The following is a 21,472-nucleotide window of genomic DNA, read 5'->3' as shown; positions in this document are numbered from 1 at the left end:
TAATCTGCACATCTTTGGACTGAGAGGGGAAACAGGAGCACCTGGAGGAAACCCACGTGGACACGGGGAGAATGTGCAAACTCCACACAGACATTCGGGGCTGGAATTGAACCCAGTTCCCTGAGACTGAGGCAGCAGTGCTAACCACTGTGCCACCATTCCACTTTGCCCAGTACTGGTGCCACTGTGCCATGAACTGGAATACATTTCTCCCACACCCGTCTTTGAGCTACGCAGTCATCTCTCAAATCTGATTTGTCCCATGCCAATTTGCATGTGGCTCAGGTTTTCCAGAGACCTTTGAAATTCTACTTTGTAATTTGGTACCTAGATCCTCACACTGACGATGCAGAATCACCTCCTTTGTCCTGCCGATGCCATTGATACCATGTGGATCATGACAGCTGGGTCCTCTCCCTCCCACTGCAAGTTCCTCTCCAACCCCGAGCACATGTCCCGAACCCTGGGACCGGACAGGTAACACAGCCGTCTGGATTCGTGCTCTTTGATGCAGAGAATGGTGTCAATCCCTCTGACAGGACTATCACTAACTACCACAACATTCCTTTTTGCTCCCCCACTTGAATCTTATGACCCCATGGTTATTTAGCTCATCAGCCATGCAGCCCCCACTTTCATCCAAACAACCTGTTGGACACTTGTAAAGGCTGAAGCTCCTGTGCTTCTGCCGTCTGGTTCCCTTTACCTGCCTCACCCGCAGTCACATACTCTAGTCCCTGACCACTGACCAAATCAGAAGACCTTGAGAGGGGTGACTGCCTCCTGGCACAAAGGATCCAGGTAGCTTTTCCTGTCGCAAGATGTGCCGCAGTCTCTGCAGTTCTCCAGCCCAAACTCTTAGCCGAAGCTGCTCACATTTCATACTACAGATGTTTGCCCTGCATCACACTTGCATCTAACATGCTGCAGCTGTGACACACGACCTGTTCTACCAACCTTTACATCTTATAATTAAATATTTAATTAGTTTATTCAGTTATATATTTTGCTTTTATATATTTTATTAACCTTGCCACCAGTTTTTAGACTATTTTTTTAACCTCAGGAATAGTCTAAACTGTAGTAACTTAACCAGATGCTCACCAAATAACTAGCTGCTTCTCCTGTAGCAATGTAAGACCACTTCCTGAAGGCTGAGAAAGTTAGAAAACAAAACAAAATAGCATCTTTTTCCCTTCCTTCCCTTGCACTAAACTCCCAGTATTCCATTTTAAGTTGCACTTCTTGCAGTAAACCTTACCTAAAGCACCATATTCCCTCTATGTACTGAATTTCCACTTTGGACTAAATTCCCAAGTATACTGTCTCGGTCTCTGTTTCATTCAGGCCAAAGTCACTTCCCCACTAATGCAATCACTTTAAATGGAGTGATAATTTTTCTGTACAGTTTTTTTAAGAAGGGTTAAATTGAAAATAAATAACTCTTTTATGATGAATCATAACAATGAAAATAGTGATTTTATTTGATTTGATTTATTATTGTCACAAGTATTGGTATACAGTGAAAAGTATTGTTTCTTGCGTGCTATAGAAACATAGAAACCCTACAGTGCAGAAGGAGGCCATTCGGCCCATCGAGTCTGCACCGACCACAATCCCACCCAAGCCCTACCCCCACATATTTACTCGCTAATCCCTCTAACTACACATCTCAGGGACAATTTTTAACCTGGCCAATCAACCTAACCCACACATCTTTGGACAAAAGGATCAGACAAAACATACCATTCATAGAGAAGGAAACTAGAGAGTGCAGAATATAGTGTTACAGTCATAGCTAGGGTGTAGAGAAAGATCAACTCAATGCAAGGTAAGTCCATTCAAAAGTCTGACAGCAGCAGGGAAGAAGCTGTTCTTGAGTCGGTTGGTATGTGACCTCAGACTTTTGTATCTTTTTCCCGACGGAAGAAGGTGGAAGAGAGAATGTCCGGGTGTGGGGTCCTTAATGATGCTGGCTGCTTTGCCGAGGCAGCAGGAAGTGTAGACCGAGTCAGTGGATGGGAGGCTGGTTTGCATGATGAATTGGGCTACATTCACGACCTTTTGTAGTTCCTTGTGGATGCTGGATGGAGGGAAGAGGAAGAATTGTGAAAATTGACTGACAGTAGGTTGCCTGCAAGAGTTTTGGTCAAGTATTCGTTCTTGTAACCTGAGGGTTATCTACAGTTTGTAGATAAATTGCGTTCCATTCATTTTGTTATATCCCTGGACTGCTGTCGCTTACCTATTCCTGCCTGTCAGTTTGACAGACACCTTTGAGAGCAACAGCACAGGAGGCGGGCAATTTGTTCTGCTGTATCGGCCTTTGAGATCACTCGCTGAATGTTTTCCCTTCACGTCGAAAAATCTTAAATGTAGTTGCAGGTTAGCTGTTGAGGATTATAAAGGCAAAGTGATTGTATTGAAACCTGAATGTTTTTCTTTAAACATTTTTTTTTCTATTTAAAGCCTGAAAGAGATACTGTTCAAGACGTTTTCACGGCAGAAGGAAGTTCCTGGATAACCGCTGCCAAGGTTGGGCAAAAGACGAAGCCAATCATCCCAGAAATGTGCTTCACATCAGGCGGGGAAAACACCGAACCCTTACCCACAAACTCATACATTGGTGATGATGGGACCAGCTTGCTCATTTCCTGTGCAAAATGCTGCCTTCAAGTCCATGCCAGTAAGTAGCTCACAGCTCAAAAAAAAAACTCCTTCAAAATGCATAGGCCGTCATTCCTGTCTTGAAAATTCTGCAGTTTGTGTTAATCTGTGTCACAAAAGGGCATGGTACTAACAAGATGTTTTTGAAGCAAATATTCCATTTGAATATTAAAATGCTGAATTGAAAAACTGAATACATTAAAGGCATGTGAAAAGCAAAATGCAAAAGGTCATTGAAGCGAACTTCATCTGTCATGGACTTCTCTCCTCCTACAATGTGTTAAGCACAGGAGAAGCGTGCAGAGGATGCTCCCCAGGATGATGCCAAGGATTGGGTCATGGGAATTGGAGTATTTAGCCTTTTCAGCCTATATCATTCATTCACTTAGATTATGTCTGTATCTCGGCTCCATTTATCTACCCAAGTTCCATTTTCCTTAGTTCACCTATCGAGTAAAAATCCATCTCAACCTCGACATTTTTAATTCTAACATCTGCAGCCTTTTGGAGGAGAGTTCATGTTTCCACTTTCCTGCATGTACTTCCTGACATGGCCTTTAAATGGCCTAGCTCTAATTTTCAGGCTATGCTATCTTACTCCAGACTCCCACACCTTGGAAAATGGTTTCTATCTATCTACATTATCAACTGTTTAAATCATCTTGAACAGCAACAGCTTATATTCAGAGCAGCACCTCACAGGGGTATTATGAAACAAGATTAAACACTGAGCCACGTAAGTTGATATCAGGGGAGACAGCCAAGAGTTTGGTTCAGGAGGTAGGTTTTATGGAGGAAAGAGAGGTAGGGAGTCAGAGAGGTTTAGGGAAGGTGTTTCAGAGCTTAAACACTCGGAAGTTCAAGGCGCAGCCAACCAGTAGCGAAGCAATTAAAATTGAGGATGCCAAGAGGCAAGAATTCAATGACTGCAGAAACCTGGGAAGTTATGAGATTCGCGGAGATTACAGAAATAGGGAGTTTGAGGGATTTGACATCAAGTAATGATGCTTTTAAAACCAAGACATTACTTGATTAGCCACTGTAGGTCAGGGATCAAAGCGGTGATAGGTGGATGATATCTGGTGTAAGGGCACAACAGGTAGAGTTTTAGGTGACCTCAAATTTACAGAATGGAATCTGGGAGGCCAGCAGGAATGGTCAGTTCTTGAGTTAACCAAAGTAAACGCAATGCTGATATTTGTTAGTTTTTTGTGGCACTGTGTGGTAACACGTTAGCAGAGCTGAACAGCAGTCCCAGAAAAGGCAAGTGAGGCAGGGCTCGAGTGAAATGGATCGGTGCTACATTTAGGTTTGGCGCAGGAGGTGTTGGTATCCAGGACTTTGATTTGCAGTTAATTGGGTCATGCTGGTGGAAGTAACAAGCAATTAGAAGGGCTTCAGAGCAGTGGTGGGTGTCAGCAAGGAGTGAGGCAGATTGCAACCCTTCTCAATACTTGAAGCAATGTATAGTGATCAGTGGCATCCGCAGTAAGTCACGTATTTTAACCAACATGAGTAACTTATCCCTAATGCATGAGATTCACAGATCTTAGTTTTATCATTTTTATCCTCTTCCACAACAAAGATGTTACTTTTTTCAATTTCCAACTGTGAATTTCCTGTGAATAATCTTTCTCGGAGGAATTATTGTTTTTAAGACCCTACATACAAGCAAGCAACATAATGCGGAAGCTGGGAAAAATGTTTATGTTGCATTACCAAGGTTTGGGAAGAGAGGGGGAGGCACGTTAGCATGCAAAAAGTTTAAGAACACCGGCTTCAGGGAACACAAATTTCCTTTGTGAGCTTCCCCTTAACCAGTCACCCAGATTGTTGGATAATAATATTTGATGGCTGTTGAACTAATACCGTGGATGTGTGTTTCAGTTGCCTCTTCTGTATGACTGATGACATTGCCTCATTAATTATTCTTTTTGCAAGACTATAATTTTGGCTATATAAATGCCTTTCTTTTCAACATATTGACTGAAGTTGGGTTTCTGCCTTTTGGCTAGAGTTGGCATTTCTCATTTTTCATCCCTCCATGCGTGCACTATTTTTATCCAATGTGTAAAGCACCAGCTTTTTAAAAATCAACTATTAGAAGTTACTTATTTGAAAGTTTAAAGATTTAATATTTACCCAAACACCTTCTCTACCATACCTAGTATTATCTCCAGTCTGAAATGGGTGACTGCTAAGTGAGTTTTAGCTTTTCCCCACCGTTTCCTAAAGAGTGAATTGTTAACCTCATGTTGTAAAATTATAGAGTTGTAGAGCTTAACAGCATGGAAACAGACCCTTCGGCCCAACTTGTCCATGCCGCCATTTTTTTAAAACTCCTAAACTAATCTCAATTACCCATATCCCTCTATACCCATCTTACCCATGTAACTGTCTAAATGCTTTTTAAAAGACACAATTGTACCCGCCTCTACTACTATCTCTGGCAGCTTGTTCCAGACACTCACCGCCCTCTATGTGAAAAAATTGTCCCTCTAGACGCAATTGTATCTCTCCCCTCTCACCTTAAACCTATGCCCTCTAGTTTTAGACTCCCCTACCTTTTGGAAAAGGTATTGACTATCAAGCTGATCTGTGCCCTCATTATTTTATAGACCTCTATAAGATCACCCCTCAGCCTTCTACACTCCAGAGAAAATCATAGAAATCATAGAAACCCTACAGTGCAGAAAGAGGACATTTGGCCCATTGAGTCTGCACTGACCACAATCCCACCCATATCCCTACATATTTACCCACTAATCCCTCTAACCTACGCACCTCAGGACACTAAGGGGCAATTTTAGCATGGCCAATCAACCTAACCCGCACCTCTTTGGACTGTGGGAGGAAACCGGAGCACCCGGAGGAAACCCATGCAGACACGAGGAGAATGTGCAAACTCCACACAGACAGTGACCCAAGCCGGGAATCGAACCTCGGTCACTGGAGCTGTGAAGCAGCAGTGCAAACCACTGTGCTACCGTGCCACCCAGTGCTAACAGTGGTTAGCACTGTTGCCTCATAGCGCCAAGGACCCAGGTTCGATTCCTGGCTTGGGTCACTGCCTGTGCAGTGTACCCAAACAGGCGCTGGAGTGTGGCGACTCGGGGATTTTCACAGTAACTTACTTCATTCCAGTGTTAATGTAACCCAACTTGTGACACTAATAAATACACTTCAAACTTTAAGGCAGAGTTCCCAAGTTGCACTGAACCATTGGGTATTTCCAGTTTATGGCCTTGGGATGTATTTTGTTATTTGCATTATTCTGTCTTTTCCAGCAGCTTTTGTGTGTTTTGTTTAGAGTACAGTAACCGCCACTGCGGTTCCACTTAATCTTTGAATGTACGCTACACCTTTGGTAACGGCAGTAACTTTACAACTACTTAATTTTGTTTGAATGCAGAGGTACATAGATTTGATACGTGTACTCTTTAACCAAAATTACTTAATACTGAAACCTACCCTATTATCTCCTAAAAGTAAAACGAACAACGGTGAAAGCTGAAAACCTGAATTGAAGCAGAAAATGCTGGAAAATCAGAGTAAATCGTTTGGCACCTGAGTGAGAAATCAGGTTAACATTTCAAATGGGCTACACCATCTGAATTCATTTTTGGACCATATTTTCTGTTATCTACAATTCTGAAAATCTCTCAAACCTATTGACTAATCATGGGTAACAAAGGAAAGAAAAAATAAACTTGAATTTAAATGTTGCCTTTTGCATGTTTGAACAATTCTAAAATGCTTCACAAAGCCAATGTTCACTCTAACTTCGGTTAGCTGTACAAGGCCTGCATTTTTCGGTGCATGGTCCCTTTAAGATTGACATGCAGCTGGGCATCTTAAAGGGAACGTTACTTGTGCACACCTGTTTGTTCCTTGGATGGCACCTACCCAATCTTTTCACCACTGTGTACTCATGCAGCTCAGAGGAAAAGTTGGTTGCTGCTGTTGTTGGCAAAAATAACACGGCTCCACAAACCGTAAACTTCAATAAATGACTGTTAATTAAACCAATCAGGAATAAAAACTTGTAGTAATAATAATGGCGACTGTAAAGAATTACAGATTGTCATTAAAACCCATCTGGTTCACTAATGACCTTTGGGAAAGAAAATCTTGCAGCCTTACTTGGTCTTACCTATACGTGATTCCAGACTCAAGTCAACATGGTCGTATTAAGAAGGCAACCTTTCTTGGGTGGCACGGTTAGCACTGCTGCCTCACAGCTCCAGGGACCCGGATTCAATTCTGGCCTCGGGTGACTGTCTATGTGGAGTTTGCACATTCTCCCCGTGTCTGCGTGGGTTTGCTCTGAGTGCTCTGGTTTCCTCCCACAGTCCAAAGATGTGCAGGTTAGGTTGTTTGGCTATGCTAAATTGACCCTACTGTTAGGGGGATTAGCAGGATAAATGTGTGGGGTTACGGGAATGGGGCCCATGTGGGATTGTGGTCAGTGCACACTTGATGGACCAAAGGCCTCCTTCTGCACTGTAGGGAATAAATGCTGATCTTGTCAGCGACACCCTAACCCCATGAATGAATCAAAATAACTCGCTCAGTTCTGCACAGGGTGTGTCACCTAGGTTATCTGCTCCAGTATGTTTGAATCCCAACCTCTGACTCATGGAAGAATGCGAGCACTGAGTGAAAGTAACACTTGTACAAAGTGAAACTTACCCTGTGCTTGTTTGCTAGTCCATTGTGATGATGAAAATACCAAATATAAGCTACATTAACAACCAAATCTCTAAATAACTGATCTAAAATGCTTTGAATTTAGATGCACAAATACAACATTTTATATAGTGTCTGACTGAGAAAGGCAGAACTGAACTTATCGGTTTCAACTCATTCTCACAAAATATCACCATATAAATTACATTTCTGGAATAGATACACCAGATATAAATTCATCCCCACGTTTGCACTGATCCTCCTAGCAACAGCTGGTTACAACCTCACAGTTTGCCTGCTCCCATGAGATCTATTAGACAATTGGTGATTATACATTTTCTTTTTCTTTATTTGTTGCTCTGGGGAGTTTTCTTCCATATTGATGATTATGTTTTGTTTGTTGTTCAGATGGATATTAACTGTTCAGCCACTGCATTCCAAATGCAATTTTCAGTGATAACATTTTTCTAGGTAAACCTCACAAATGGCTACTTCAATGCAATGAACATAAATCCGTGAGGTACAGGCAAGGATGTTGTGACCACTCATTTTTTAAGTCTCGTTCAATAAGTCCATCCATTTTTGCGAGGCGGATCCAAGAGTCCTTAATATTCTGACAATTGGAAGAGTCTGAAGATGAATTGGAAATGGTGCAAGTGTGATCCCAAATTTCTGATTGCAAGGCAGCTTTAAACTTCCTCCATAATGCAGCAACGTGGGGTCAATGAAATTCTCCTCTTTACATCCTCCACAAAAGAAAATTGGATCTCACTTTTGCCTGCCACTTCCTCCTTTCCTCATTCAATAAGGAATATCAGACATTCATTAAAGAAGCCATCACCAGAGCCACTTTGCCATAAACTGATTGTGGCTACTCCTTTATTGCCAACCCAGATTCATTATACCATGACCGTACGTACATACTTCCATCTAATAGCTGCTAAACCCAGTCATGGAGTTTCAAGTTCCAGAGGCTATCAGGGCAGTGATTTAATTGTCCAGGGGAGGCGGTGGTATATTGATAATGTCATTGGAATGGTAATCCAGAGGCTCAGCCTGATGCTCTGGGGACACAGGTTCAAATCTAATTCAGTTAATAAAAATTTGGAATTGTAAACCAATCCCATTAATGGTAACCATGAGACCATTGTCAATTGTCATAAAAACCCATCTAGTTCACGAATGCCTTTAATAGAAGGAAATCTGACGTCCTTCCCTAGTCTGGCCTACATGTGATTCCAGACCCACAACGATGTGGCTGATTCTTAAGTGCCTTCTGAAATGGCCTAGCAAGCCCCTCAGTTGTATCAAACTGCTACAAACTAACGCCTTTCCTAACCGCATTGTGGCTGTACCTACACCACAGCAGTCCACCACTTCTCAGGGCCAATTTTGAAATTCTGAATTGCTGCAGGGTAATTCAATTAATTTAGTTTTGTTTTGCTCTCGAGGGAAATATTGGCTTAAAACAGGTGGTTGTCTAGGGAACAGATTGTAAAAGTGCAGCTGTATTGTGGTTGGTTTAGTCCTATCCATTTGCCAGAACCTAACAGTTTAGAAGTATTTCTAAACTATACTCATTTAAAGATTTCCATTTACTTTTCATATACTCAGTACTGCTCTAAGAGTTCCTAGGTTGGGCATTTGGCTTCATGCTTTTGCCATGGGATGAGTTAAATGCTTGTATTCTGATATTCGTCTAGATTTTTAACATGTAAAGGATCATATGGAAGCCTCATCGTTCAGTGTTCAAGCACTTTTCATAACGGATCTCTGCAGGTTTGAAACTACTGATTTCCGAGTTGTACGGAGAATCTTTTGAGCCTTGCTGTGCCATGAAGACTAATCTTAAGCACTGTATGCTGAAGGAGTTAAAGATTAATTAGTCACACTTAGGAGTTGCTGTGATTAAGGCACTGATTTGGGGATAAATGAACACGTTTGTCAAATCAGCATTTCTAACCAGCTCTTGTTGTTGGCAGGTTGTTACGGTATTCGACCAGATTTAGTCAAAGATGGCTGGACATGCTCCCGTTGTACTGCCAATGCTTGGACAGCGGTAAGTGTTTCTTATCACACATTGTACAACTGTTTTGAGTGGACCGAGATCTGGTTGCTGTAGTCAACAGGTTCTCTTGACTGCGCCAATGGAAGGCAGAGGAAGAGAATGAAATGAACACTGAATTAGATTGGGGTGTGAAAGCATTGTGATTTTCTAGATACTTTTAATAGGTGAAAAAATGGTAAACCCTCAACTGTGACGCCTACAGGTTGAAGACTTGGCCAACTCTTCCAGTATCATACCTCAATATCATAAGCCACAGTAATCAGAAAGTCTGGCATCTGCTCGCCAATCAACACTGAATTATTTGACCTCACTCAGGGCTATCCTGTAGTGAAATTAGGAACGTATACCTCTGGATATCCTGTGATTTATTTCCAAAATGAACAGACCACTAGAACCAAAAGTGTAGACTCTCGGTTAACATTCACTGTCTGTTTATCCTGATACAGACTTAAAAATTGTCTCTGGGGCCTGTTGGAGTTTAGTATTTGGCTGCCATGTCGCTGAGTGCTCCTGTTGGCAGCCAAGCTACCCTTTCATTACAGTCACTGGTGTTAAGAATTTGATGACTTGATGCTGGCCAACTGGTTATTTCATACTATTAATGAGATGTCCTGTTTTTGCTCGTGCCACTGACTGTCAGAAATTGGGAGCAGTGTCTGGGAGATCAGGTTATCCTCAGCTGTGAAGAGGAGCTCGGGGGCCAATTTATCCGCAAAATACCTCCCTTCTGGAGGCCATGTACCTTTCAGCTTGAGGCAGGAATTGGCTCTTCAGCTCTGATTCTCCAATCACAAACATGGTTAGCAGAAGAAGAGACCTTTTGAGACACAATTTATTTCTGAAGTATCCCAGTAAGTTAAATGAAGTCTGCTTTAGATTGGGCACTTGATATCATTATCAGCTGGGATGTGAGCATTGCTGGAAAAGCCAGCCTTTATTGTCCATACATAAATGCCCCTCAAATGAATACCATTTCATAGGGCAGTTCAGGGTCAACAACAATAGCTGTGGGTCTCGAATCAAATGTAGGCCAGACAGGGTAAGGATAACAGATTTCTTTCTCTAAAGGACATTAGTAAACCAGGTCGGTTTACCTGAACCTTTTTATTCTCATCAATTTTATCACAATGCAATCTTTCTTAATCCCTTGAAGTAATTTTTCTTTTTATCTTTTGATTTGGACTTGGAGGCCATGAAGCATTTTTGTTTGGAGTGATTATAAAGGTGAATCTCTCTTCAGGTTGAGCGTAGCAGGGAAGAGTTGAAGTAAAGAACCCCCCTGTATGTTGCCTCAAACCCATCCTCTGAAATGTGTCACATTTTCTAATGCACCATGGTGCCACTTCAGTTTCCTACCCTGTCCAACATTCTGCTCAACTTGAGTGCTTAATTAATTCTGAGTGATGGTCATCTTTTATTTGTGTCTCAATATAAAAATGAATAGAACTTGTCTAACCAGTTTTACTTGTGGTCTTTGACAGTATTTGAAATAGAGACCTAGAATGCCGCCTTTCCAGATGGGCTTCAAGCTGTGCCACAAGTTACAGAATTGTTTTTAATCATGTTATATAACAGACTGTCTTCAGTGGTGGTTCTGTCAATATACCCTCAAAGTTGTGTTGCTAATTTCAATAAAGAGTAAATCATAGACAAAGGGGGCGGTCTTACCAAAAATATTCCAAGTCCAGGATGGGTGGGAAAAGAGGAGAGTTTCTCACCCTTTTTTGGGCGACTTCAGACCCCAAATTTATGCACTTAGTGCATTAAAAAAAATGGCTAAACCGTTCCTCACCTGTAGGGGAAGGGGGCGGGACTTAAATAGCCAGCCAGCCTGCTGTAGCAGCAGAGGAAGCTATTAGACATGTGCAGACGTCTGTGGCTGCAAATGCGCAATTGCAACAGCAGAGGCCTGACAGCTTTGAGAGAGACTTGTCAGGCCTCTGCTGCTGCGGACAGCCTCGACCCAGCCCTACCCCAATTGGACTACCCTGGCCTGGCCCTGCCCCCTTCAGGCCTTGGCCTGATAGGGAGTGCCAAGGTGCTCGGTGGTGGGCACTAGGGTGCCAGGCTGGCACTGCTGAATGGGCACCCCAACCTTGCCCTTGATCTCCCCGGGGGCCTAAATGGCCTCCTGTTCTACCAGCGAGGCCATCACGACTGCTCCCCATTGTGGGAAGCAGGTGTTTTCCTCACCAGTAAGAACCTCTCCCGGCAAGGCCACACAGGCAAGTGAGCCCAGACGATTGTATCCCGGGCTCGTTAAATCAGTGTAATATAAGTTTTGAGTATGTTTAAATTATTCAGCCTCTTACTGGAAATGGGCCAGAGGCTGATCATGCCGGATATCCAGTACCGGTGAGATTTCTCGGCTCCTGCGCTATTTTACCGGCTCACTCTGCTCATTGATGGGCACAGTGAGCCAATACAATCGCGGCCAATGTCTTGATGAATTTGATAACGCACCGAAAGAAGAATTTTCCTGTGTTCATCTTGTTCTTTTCCTGTCATTGTTGAAGAAAAATGTATAAAAATTGAAAAGAACATTCCGTTTCAAAAGTTTAATTTTGTTAAGAATTGCTCTATAAACCTTTCGTCTCAGAGTAGTTGTCAGATTTTGGATTTTAATGTTTGCAAAATAATTGGCAGATAATGGTGCCTTCCAAGACTTCAGAATGACACAATGATGTTATAAAGATAACAAGACTAAAGGCTCTGTATCTGAACGCGAGTAGTATTCACAACAAAATAAACAAATTGATAGCAAATTGAAGTAAAAAACATGATCTGATAACTATTATGGAATAGTAAGAAGTTTGACAACACCAGGTTAAAGTCCAACAGGTTTATTTGGTAGCAAAAGCCACACAAGCTTTCGAAGCTCTAAGCCCCTTCTTCAGGTGAGTGGGAATTCTGTTCACAAACAGAGTTTATAAAGACACAGACTCAATTTACATGAATAATGGTTGGGATGCGAATACTTACAACTAATCAAGTCTTTAAGAAACAAAACAATGGGAGTGGAGACAGCCCCGAACATCACCCAAGCACAACGTAACGCCATCCACGCTCTCAAGACCAACCGCAACATTGTCATCAAACCAGCAGACAAAGGAGGGGCCATCGTCATACTGAACAGAACAGATTACTGCAAAGAAGTGTACCGACAACTCAACAACGAGGAACACTACAGACAGTTACCTGCAGATCCGACCAAAGAACACACCCGTCAACTCAACACTCTGATCAAGACCTTTGATCCGGACCTTCAGAACACCCTCCGTGCTCTCATCCCACGTACTCCCCGCGTTGGAGATCTCTACTGCCTCCCGAAGATACACAAGGCAAACACACCCGGCCGTCCCATCGTATCGGGCAATGGGACCCTGTGCGAGAACCTCTCCGGCTATGTCGAGGGCATCCTGAAACCCATTGTACAAAGAACCCCCAGCTTTTGTCGCGACACGACGGACTTCCTACAGAAACTCGGCACACATGGAGCAGTTGAACCAGGAGCGCTCCTCGTCACAATGGATGTCTCGGCACTCTACACCAGCATCCCCCATGACGATGGCATTGCTGCAACGGCCTCAGTGCTCAGCGCCAACAACTGCCAGTTTCCAGATGCAACTTTACATCTCATCCGCTTCATCCTGGACCACAATATCTTCACCTTCAACAACCAGTTCTTCATCCAGACACACGGAACAGCCATGGGGACCAAATTTGCACCTCAATATGCCAACATCTTCATGCACAGGCTCGAACAAGACTTCTTCACCGCACGGGACCTTCAACCGATGCTATACACTAGATACATCGATGACATTTTCTTCCTTTGGACTCATGGTGGACAATCACTGAAACAACTCTATGATGACATCAACAAGTTCCATCCCACCATCAGGCTCACCATAGACTACTCTCCGGAATCGGTTGCATTCTTGGACACACGCATCTCCATTAAGGACGGTCACCTCAGCACCTCACTGTACCGCAAGCCCACGGATAACCTCACGATGCTCCACTTCTCCAGCTTCCACCCTAAACACGTTAAAGAAGCCATCCCCTACGGACAAGCCCTCCGTATACACAGGATCTGCTCGGATGAGGAGGATCGCAACAGACACCTCCAGACGCTGAAAGGTGCCCTCATAAGAACAGGATATGGCGCTAGACTCATTGATCAACAGTTCCAACGCGCCACAGCGAAAAACCGCACCGACCTCCTCAGAAGACAAACACGGGACACAGTGGACAGAGTACCCTTCGTTGTCCAGTACTTCCCCGGAGCGGAGAAGCTACGGCATCTCCTCCGGAGCCTTCAACATGTCATTGATGAAGACGAACATCTCGCCAAGGCCATCCCCACACCCCCACTTCTTGCCTTCAAACAACCGCACAACCTCAAACAGACCATTGTCCGCAGCAAACTACCCAGCCTTCAGGAGAACAGTGACCAAGACACCACACAACCCTGCCACAGCAACCTCTGCAAGACGTGCCGGATCATCGACACAGATGCCATCATCTCACGTGAGAACACCATCCACCAGGTACACGGTACATACTCTTGCAACTCGGCCAACGTTGTCTACCTGATACGCTGCAAGAAAGGATGTCCCGAGGCATGGTACATTGGGGAAACTATGCAGACGCTGCGACAACGGATGAATGAACACCGCTCGACAATCACCAGGCAAGACTGTTCTCTTCCTGTTGGGGAGCACTTCAGCGGTCACAGGCATTCGGCCTCTGATATTCGGGTAAGCGTTCTCCAAGGCAGCCTTCGCGACACACGACAGCGCAGAGTCGCTGAGCAGAAACTGATAGCCAAGTTCCGCGCACACGCGGACGGCCTCAACCGGGATATTGGGTTCATGTCACACTATTTGTAACGCCCACAGTTGCGTGGACCTGCAGAGTTTCACTGGCTGTCTTGTCTGGAGACAATACACATCTTTTTAGCCTGTCTTGATGCTCTCTCCACTCCCATTGTTTTGTTTCTTAAAGACTTGATTAGTTGTAAGTATTCGCATTCCAACCATTATTCATGTAAATTGAGTCTGTGTCTTTATAAACTCTGTTTGTGAACAGAATTCCCACTCACCTGAAGAAGGGGCTTAGAGCTTCGAAAGCTTGTGTGGCTTTTGCTACCAAATAAACCTGTTGGACTTTAACCTGGTGTTGTTAAACTTCTTACTGTGTTTACCCCAGTCCAACACCGGCATCTCCACATCATAACTATTATGGAGGCATAGCTACAGGATGACAAATATTGGGTCCTGAATATTTTAGGAAGAAACAGGGAGCTAGGTGAAGGGGGAGTAGCACTGTTGATTAAGGATGGCACTGGTACAATCGATAGAGATGTCCTTGGTTCAGGAGGTCAAGATGTAGAATTGGTTTGGGTGGAGATGAGGAACAGTAGGGGAAAGGTGCCACTAGTGGGAGTGGTCTCCTGGCACCCTAACAGTAAGCGCAACATAGGAACAAGTAGACAAGAAGAAATATTGGGTGCTTGTGACAAAGGGATGGCAATAATCATGGGTGATTTTAATCTACATACAAACTGGAAAAATCAGAATGGTGGTAGTAGCCTGGGTGAGGAGTTCATAGAATGTTTTCGGGAGAGTTTTTAAAAAAAAGAGTAGCACATCCTGGAACCAACCAGAGAGCAGATTATATTGGACTTAATATTGTGTAATGTGACAAGATTAACTAATGACCTGAGAGTATTGGCCCCTAGATAGCAGGAACCACAATATGATTAAATTTTACATCCAGTTTGAAAGGGAGAAGGGTGGGTCTAAGACTATGATTTTAAGTTTAAATAATGGCAACTGTGTGGGCCTGGAAGCTGAAGTGAACTGAGATATTAGGTTAGAGGATAGATTAATAGAGAAACAATGGCAGACATTTAAGGGGATATTTTGGCATATGCAGAATGTATATTCCTATGATCAAGAAGAATGCTAAGGGGGAGGGTCCACCATCTATGGTTAACGATAGAAGTCAAGGAAAACATCAACCTCAAGGAAAAAACATTGAACATTGCAAAGATGAGTGGCAGGTTAGGTGATTGGTTAGACTATAAAGAACGGCAGAGAATGACTAAAAGGTTAATCGAGAAAGAAAATAGAGTATGAGTGGAAGCTAGCTCGCAATGTAAAAACCGATAGCAAAGATTTATATCGGTATTTTGAAAGGAAAGGAGTAAGTAAAGTGAGTGTTGGTCCTCTGGCAATGGAGAGCTAATTGTAGATGATAAGGAAACGGTTAATGAAAAAAAAAATTTTGCTTCTGTCTTCACGATGGAGAATACGAACAGCATTCCATTAATAGTTGTAAATGAAGAGGTGAAAAGGAGACAAAGGTTGTGGAATTGCAGTCGTAGAATACTACAGTGCAGAAGGAGGCCATTCAGCCCTTCAAGTCTGCACCGACCACAATCCCATCTAGGCCCTATCCCCATAACTCCGTGCATTTATCCGAGCTAGTCCCCCAGACACTAAGGGGCAATTTAGAATGGCCAATCCACCTAACCCACACATCTTTGGACTGTGGGAGGAAACGGGAGCACCCGGAGGAAGCCTACACAGACACAGGAAGAATGTGCAAACTCCACACAGCCAGTGACCCAAGCGGGAATCAAACCTAGGTCCCTGGCGCTGCGAGGCAGCAGTGTTAACCACCATGCCACTGGGGAGAGTGGTTTTGAGCAAACTGATGGAGCTGTGGGCTGACGAGTCTCTGGGTCCTCATTCTAGGCTCTTAAAAGATGTGACTAAGAAAGTAATAAATGTCTTGGTGTTAATTTTCCAAAATCCACTGAATTTTGGAAAGGTTCCATCAGACTGTAAAGCAGTAAATATAACCCCTCGATTTAAGAAGGGAAGAAGGCTGAAGATGGGAAGCTGTGGAGCAGTTAGCTTTATTTCTATCATGGGGTACATGGTAGAATCGAGCATTAAGCAGGTTATAGCTGGGCATTTGGAAAAAACCAAGGTAATCGGGAAGAGGCAGCTTAGTTTTATGGAAAGGAAATCAAGTTTAACCCATTTATTGGAGTTCTTTGAAGGAGTAACATGCGTTGTGGAAAAAGGGGAGCCTGTAGACTTGCTGTACTTGGATTTCCAGAAGGCATTTGATAAGGTGCTATATCAAATTATTGCAGACAATAAACGCTCATGGTGTATGATATAACATATTAGTGCGGATAGAAGATTGGCTGGCTGGCAGAAATAGAGTATGCATAAATGGGTCTTTTTCTGATTGGCAGGATGAGCTGAGTGGAACCGCAGGGGTCTGTGCTGGGACCTCAACCTTTTGCAATTTGTCATTGATTTAGATGAGGGGAGCAAAGACGTGGTAGCTAACTTTGTAGATGACACAAAACAAGGTAGGCAAGTATGTTGTGAAGAGGACTTGAGTTTGCAGAAGGATATAGATGGTTGAGTAAGTGAGTACAGTTCTAGTAGATGGAGTATAATGTGGGGAAAATGTGAGTTTGTTCACTTTGGCAGGAAGAATAAAATAAAAGTACAACTTAAATGGAGAATGGCTGCAGAATTCTGCGGCGCAAAGAGATCTAAGTATTCCAGTGTGTGAGCCACAAAAGTTAGTATGCAGATACAGCAAGTAAATCAAGCAAAAAAATGGAATGCTATCCTTTTATTACGAGAGGCATTGAACTATCCTTCAGTTATACAGGACATTGCGACACCACATCTGAATAGTGTGTGGGGTTCTGGTCTTATTTAAGAAAGGATGCAAGTGCATTGGAGGTGCTTCAGAGGAGGTTTACTAGCTTGATACCTGGAATTAGTGGGTTGTCTGCTGAAAAATTAGACTGAGCTTGTTTCTATTGCAGTTTAGAAGAGTGAGGGATGTTTGATTGAAGTATATAAGATCCTGAATGCATTTACAAGATGGACATGGAAAAAAAAATCCTCTTGTGGGTGAGTCTGGAACTAGAGAGCACTGTTTTAAATTAAGGTTACCCTTTAAGATCGGAGCTGAGAGTTTTATTTTCTCTGAGGGTTGTTTGTGACTTGGGAACTCGAAGGTGATGGAGGCAGGGGTCATTGAATATTTTTAAGTTGGAGGTAGATTCTTGTTGGGCAAAGGAATCAAAGGCTATTGATGGGAATGTGGAATTCTAATCACAATGTTGCTGGTTGGGGATTTGATGATGGTAATGCTGTTGAATAACAAAGGGAAGATGGTTAGATTCTCCCTTGTTGGTTATTGCCTGGCACCTGCGTGGCTCGAGTGTTGTCAACTCAATCCTGAGTGTTGCCAGAGGACCAACGCTCACTTCATTTACTCGTTTCCTTTTAAGATATGTATAGAAATCTTTGCTATTCGACATGCCCTGCTTCATTATCTGAGGAGTTACGAATGGGAGGGAAAATTATGTAGTCATCAGCAACCATCTCCACTTTTGATGAAACAAAGGCAGTTTATGATGGTTGGACCTTGGGCACTGCCCTGAGAAACTCCTGCTGCGATGTCCTGGGGCTGAGATGATTGGCCTCCAACAATAACATCTATTTTCCTTTGTGCTAGGCATGACTCCAACCAATGGAGTGTTTCCCCTCATATCCCTTGACTTCAGTTTTGATAGGGCTTCTTGATGCTACACAGTTAAATGTTGTTACAATATGAAGGGCAGTCATTCTCACTTCACTTCTGAATCTTGCATGTTTGCACCAAGCAGCGCTGACTTCCGCTGGTCAAGTGGTCCTGGCAAACTAACCTTTGAGCAGGTTATTGTTAAGCGTCACACCCGGTGACTTGGACTGCATTCAGTATATAGCTTTCTGGAACTGCAGTTTATTTAGCAGATGTTAACCAGACAATTAAATTGGCTGCTGATGGTCAGGTTACATTTTCAATGTCTGCCTCAAGAGTCTTCAAAAATTATAATTGAATAACCATGAGTGGAGGCCGCCCCCTTGAATTGACATATCCAGATGGAACTCATTTATGGAATTTACGTCTGCTATTCTTTGTGATTTACCCAAAACTGAAATTGAATGGTCTTCCAGACTTTGTCTCTCCAAGTTTGAAATTTAATAGAAGAGCAATTTTATTTTTGTATCTGTATACAGGACCTGGGCTTCGCTGGCTAGGCCAGCATTTATTGCCCATCTCTAATTGCCCTTGAGAAGGTGATGGTGAGCTCCTAACACCTGCATTGTACATGGTGGATAGGCTTTGAGGAGTCAGGAGGTGACTTACTCACCACAGGTTTCATAGCCTCTGAGCAGCTCTTGTAGCCACAGTATTTATGTGGCTTGTCCAGTTCAGTTTCTGGTCAATGGTAACTCCCAGGATGTTGTCAGTGGGAGATTGATAATTCCATTGAATGTCAAGGGAACGTGGTTAGATTCTCTCTTGCTGGAGACGGTCATTGCCTGGCATTTGTGTGGCGCGAATGTTACTTGCCACTTGTCAGCCCGAGCCTGGATATTACCTGGATCTTGTTGCATTTGGACATGGACTGTTTCAGTACTTAAAGTGTCGTGAATAGTGCTGAACATTGTACAGTCACCAGCGAACATCCTCACTTCTGACCTTATAATGGAAGGATGGTCATCGATGAAGCAGCTGAAAGGTGGATCTGCCTAGGACACTACCCTGTAGAACTCCTGCACGGATGTCTTGGAATAGGGATGATTGATCTCCAACCACCACAACCATCTTCCTTTGTGTTAGATGTGACTCCAACCAGCGGGGAGTTGTCCCCTGAATCTCAATGACTGCGTTTTGCTTGGGCTCCTTGATGCAATGCCAGCTTGTTGTCAAAGAAAGTCATTCTCACCTCGGCTCTGGCATTCAGCTCTTTTGTCCATGTTTGTACCAAGGCTGCAATAAGGTCAAGAGGTGAGTGGCCCTGGCGGAAACCAAACTGAGTGCAGTGAGCAGGTTATTGTGAAGCCAGTTCCACTTGATAGCACTGTTGATGCCCCCTTCCATCTCTTTGCTGATGATCAGAGTAAACTGATGGGGCGGTAATTAGCCAGCTAGGATTTGTCCTGCTTTTTGTTTGTAGGACATATCGGGATAATTTTCCACATTTCTGGCTAGATGATGTGTTGTAGCTGTACTGGAATCATTTGCCTAGGACTGTACAAGTTCCTGAGCACAGGTCTTCAGGAAGTATTGCTGGAGTGTATATATATATATAAATAAAAATATATATAATATAAATATATGTGTGTGTATATAATATATATATATATATATTATATATAAATATATATATATTTGTAGCCTTTGCAGTGTCCAGTGCCATCAGTCTTTTGAGGTTTCATAGAGTGAATTGGATTAGCTGAAATTGCATCTGTAATGCTGGGGATCTCCAGAAGAAGTCTCTCAACACTAAGTTAAAGTCCAGGTAGACTGATGTTTGTGAACAGAACTCCCTCTTAACTGATGAAGGAGCAGCGCTCCGAAAACTAGTGGCTTGTGCTACCAAATAAACCTTTTGGACTTTAACCTGGTGTTGTGAGACTTCTTACTGTGTTTATCCCAGTCCAACGCCAGCATCTCCACATAATGATCTCCAGAAGAGGCAGATATGGATCATCCACGTGGCACTGGGGCTGAATATTGTGAATGTTTCAGCCTTATCTTTTCCATTGTTGTGCTGGGCTCCTCCATTGTTGAGGATGGGGATATCTGTGGAACCATCTCCTCCAGTGAATTCTTTAATTTTCCACTATCATTGATGTGGAAGGACTACAGAGCTTGGATATGATCCGTTGGTTAGCTCTGTCTGTTACTTGCTGCTTATGCAATGTGGCACGCAGTGGTCTTGTATTGTAGGCTCACCAGGTTGACGCCTCATTTTTAGGTATGACTGGTGTTAGTCCTGACAGACTCTGCTGCACTCTTCATTCAACCAGGGTTGATCCCCTGGCTTGGTGGTAATGGTAGAGTGCGATCTGCAATAGCATTGATATACGACCCCCATTATCGAAACCACCTAGATTACCTTTTCAGAGCAAACCGCCTTCAACAGGCCCACAATGACTCTCTCGTTTGTGTGATGTAGCATTTAGACTTGAGGTGAATACATGAATAAACATTATTTAAACCCACAAAAGCTTGTTGCTGATGATTTAAGAATTAACGACACACTCTGTGGTTGAGCAAAATACCTACCTCCCTTTGCATAAACACATTGATTACAGACAGTAAGGGAAAGGTCGTAAGGGTTTCAGCTAAGTCCCTGTCCATAACTGTCACTTTATAGCATTGTCAGCCACTTTCTTGGTGTTTGAAAGTAGATTGATGGAGCGTAACTGGCTGGTTTGGATTTGTCCCTTTTTGTGGACAGTGTATACCTGGGCAATTTTCTGCATTGCTGATTGATGCCTGTGTTGCAACTATATTGGACCAACTTGGCTGGGGCACAGCATTACAGCTAAGTTGCTGCTGGGAGCCAAAGCCTTTACTGTGTACATTTCTTGATCACATGTGGAATGAATTGAATTGTCTAAAGACTGGCATCTGAATGCTAGGAAAGCTCAGGAAGATGATCGTCCACATGACACTTCTGGCCGAAGATGGTTGCAAATGCTTCAACCTGGTCCTTTGATCTGATCACCTACTGAAGTCCACCATCATTGATTATGAGGATATTTATGGAGCATTCTCCTGATTGTTGTTTAATAGTCCGCAACCAATAATGAGTGGATCTGGCCGGATTACAGAGCTTTGGTGTGACCTGTTGGTTGTGGGATCGCTCTTCCCTTTCTACACGTATTGCACCAGCTGTTTAGATGTTTGGCGTTCTATTAAACTGGCTACTAGACGGCCTGGTGGATGATTTTTCTCCTGAGTTCGATATGTTTAAGGCAAATAATAGGCGTTTGCAGCAAGTACAAAAGCTTTTCAAGGAACAATATCAGGATCTATATATGCTGTTCAGAGCCCTAACTAAAGCGTTTGACAATGAGAGTCACCCTACTGTGGCGTGCATGCTCTCCAAGCTTGGATACCTGCACAGGTTTGTCTGCTATACAATGCCATGGTCAC

At 43.3% G+C, this 21,472-nt stretch overlaps 1 protein-coding gene across 3 annotated transcripts in view; it reads left to right on the top strand.

The window, feature by feature from the left end:
- Window positions 1–21,472, top strand: part of kdm4b (lysine (K)-specific demethylase 4B) — a 428,138-nt gene that overhangs the window by 340,502 nt on the left and 66,164 nt on the right. For all 3 annotated transcript variants that reach the window (XM_078198157.1, XM_078198155.1, XM_078198158.1), the window contains exons 15-16: window positions 2,470–2,686; window positions 9,339–9,415. In XM_078198157.1, coding sequence (XP_078054283.1) covers window positions 2,470–2,686; window positions 9,339–9,415 — 294 coding nt within the window. The remainder of the gene's footprint in view (window positions 1–2,469; window positions 2,687–9,338; window positions 9,416–21,472) is intronic.

The sequence above is a fragment of the Mustelus asterias genome, chromosome 26 (genome assembly GCF_964213995.1).
Source record: "Mustelus asterias chromosome 26, sMusAst1.hap1.1, whole genome shotgun sequence".
NCBI lineage: Eukaryota > Metazoa > Chordata > Chondrichthyes > Carcharhiniformes > Triakidae > Mustelus > Mustelus asterias.
Note: the sequence above shows the minus strand (reverse complement) of the source record. Positions and strands in the feature narration are given on the sequence as shown.